We start from the raw sequence: 774 nt of genomic DNA, 5'->3' as shown, positions 1-774 counted from the left end.
CCCCCGCACCCCCCCCCCCGCGTCCCCTCCGCAGTCCCACCAGCGACAGCACAACAAGGACAAGCCCTACAAGTGCCCCAACTGCTACCGGGCCTACACGGACTCGGCCTCGCTGCAGATCCACCTCTCGGCTCACGCCATCAAGCACGCCAAGGCCTACTGCTGCAGCATGTGCGGCCGCGCCTATACCTCGGTGAGACGGGGGCGGGGAACGCCGCGACACCGCCCCCCCCCCAAAAAAGAACAACCCCATATCCCCTTCCTGGAGCCACCGCTCACCTTCTCCTTGCCTCCTTCCACCCCGCAGGAGACCTATCTGATGAAGCACATGTCCAAACACACCGTGGTGGAGCACCTCGTCAGCCAACACTCCCCGCAGCGGACGGAGTCACCCGGTATTCCCGTACGGATCTCCCTCATCTAACGGAGGGGACACACACACACATACACACACACACACACATACACACACACACACACGGGACCCCCCAACGCAGGAGGAGGAGGAGGAGGAAGCCAACCCACCCGCAGCACCTGGCCGGGAGTCTGATGGGACATTCCCGGGGACGCGTGTGTCCCCCCGTCCCCGCTCCGGGTCCCCGCAGGTTTGGTGACATCCAAAGACGGTTTCAGAGCACTTTGAATCTCTGCGGTTTGGTTTATTATTTTTTTTTGGGGGGGGGGCCAGCAGATTTTTGGGGGGAGTTTTCTCCTCCTCCCGTGAGTCCCCGTTCCCCCCCCCCCCCCACTTTTTTTGTCTAAAACAATATAAAA

At 61.4% G+C, this 774-nt stretch overlaps 1 protein-coding gene across 1 annotated transcript in view; it reads left to right on the top strand.

Annotated features, from left to right (window-relative positions):
- ZNF362 (zinc finger protein 362) overlaps positions 1 to 424 on the top strand; it is a 9,937-nt gene extending 9,513 nt beyond the window's left edge. Inside the window, exons 7-8 of the mRNA XM_009895791.1 lie at positions 35 to 193; positions 308 to 424. Of these exons, the coding sequence (XP_009894093.1) occupies positions 35 to 193; positions 308 to 424 (276 nt within the window). The remainder of the gene's footprint in view (positions 1 to 34; positions 194 to 307) is intronic.
- Positions 425 to 774: the final 350 nt, after the last annotated feature.

Source organism: Charadrius vociferus, unplaced genomic scaffold (assembly GCF_000708025.1).
Source record: "Charadrius vociferus isolate BGI_N301 unplaced genomic scaffold, ASM70802v2 scaffold1792, whole genome shotgun sequence".
NCBI classification, from domain to species: Eukaryota; Metazoa; Chordata; class Aves; order Charadriiformes; family Charadriidae; genus Charadrius; species Charadrius vociferus.
The sequence above is the reverse complement of the archived record's forward strand: the minus strand, read 5'-3'. Positions and strand labels throughout refer to the sequence as shown.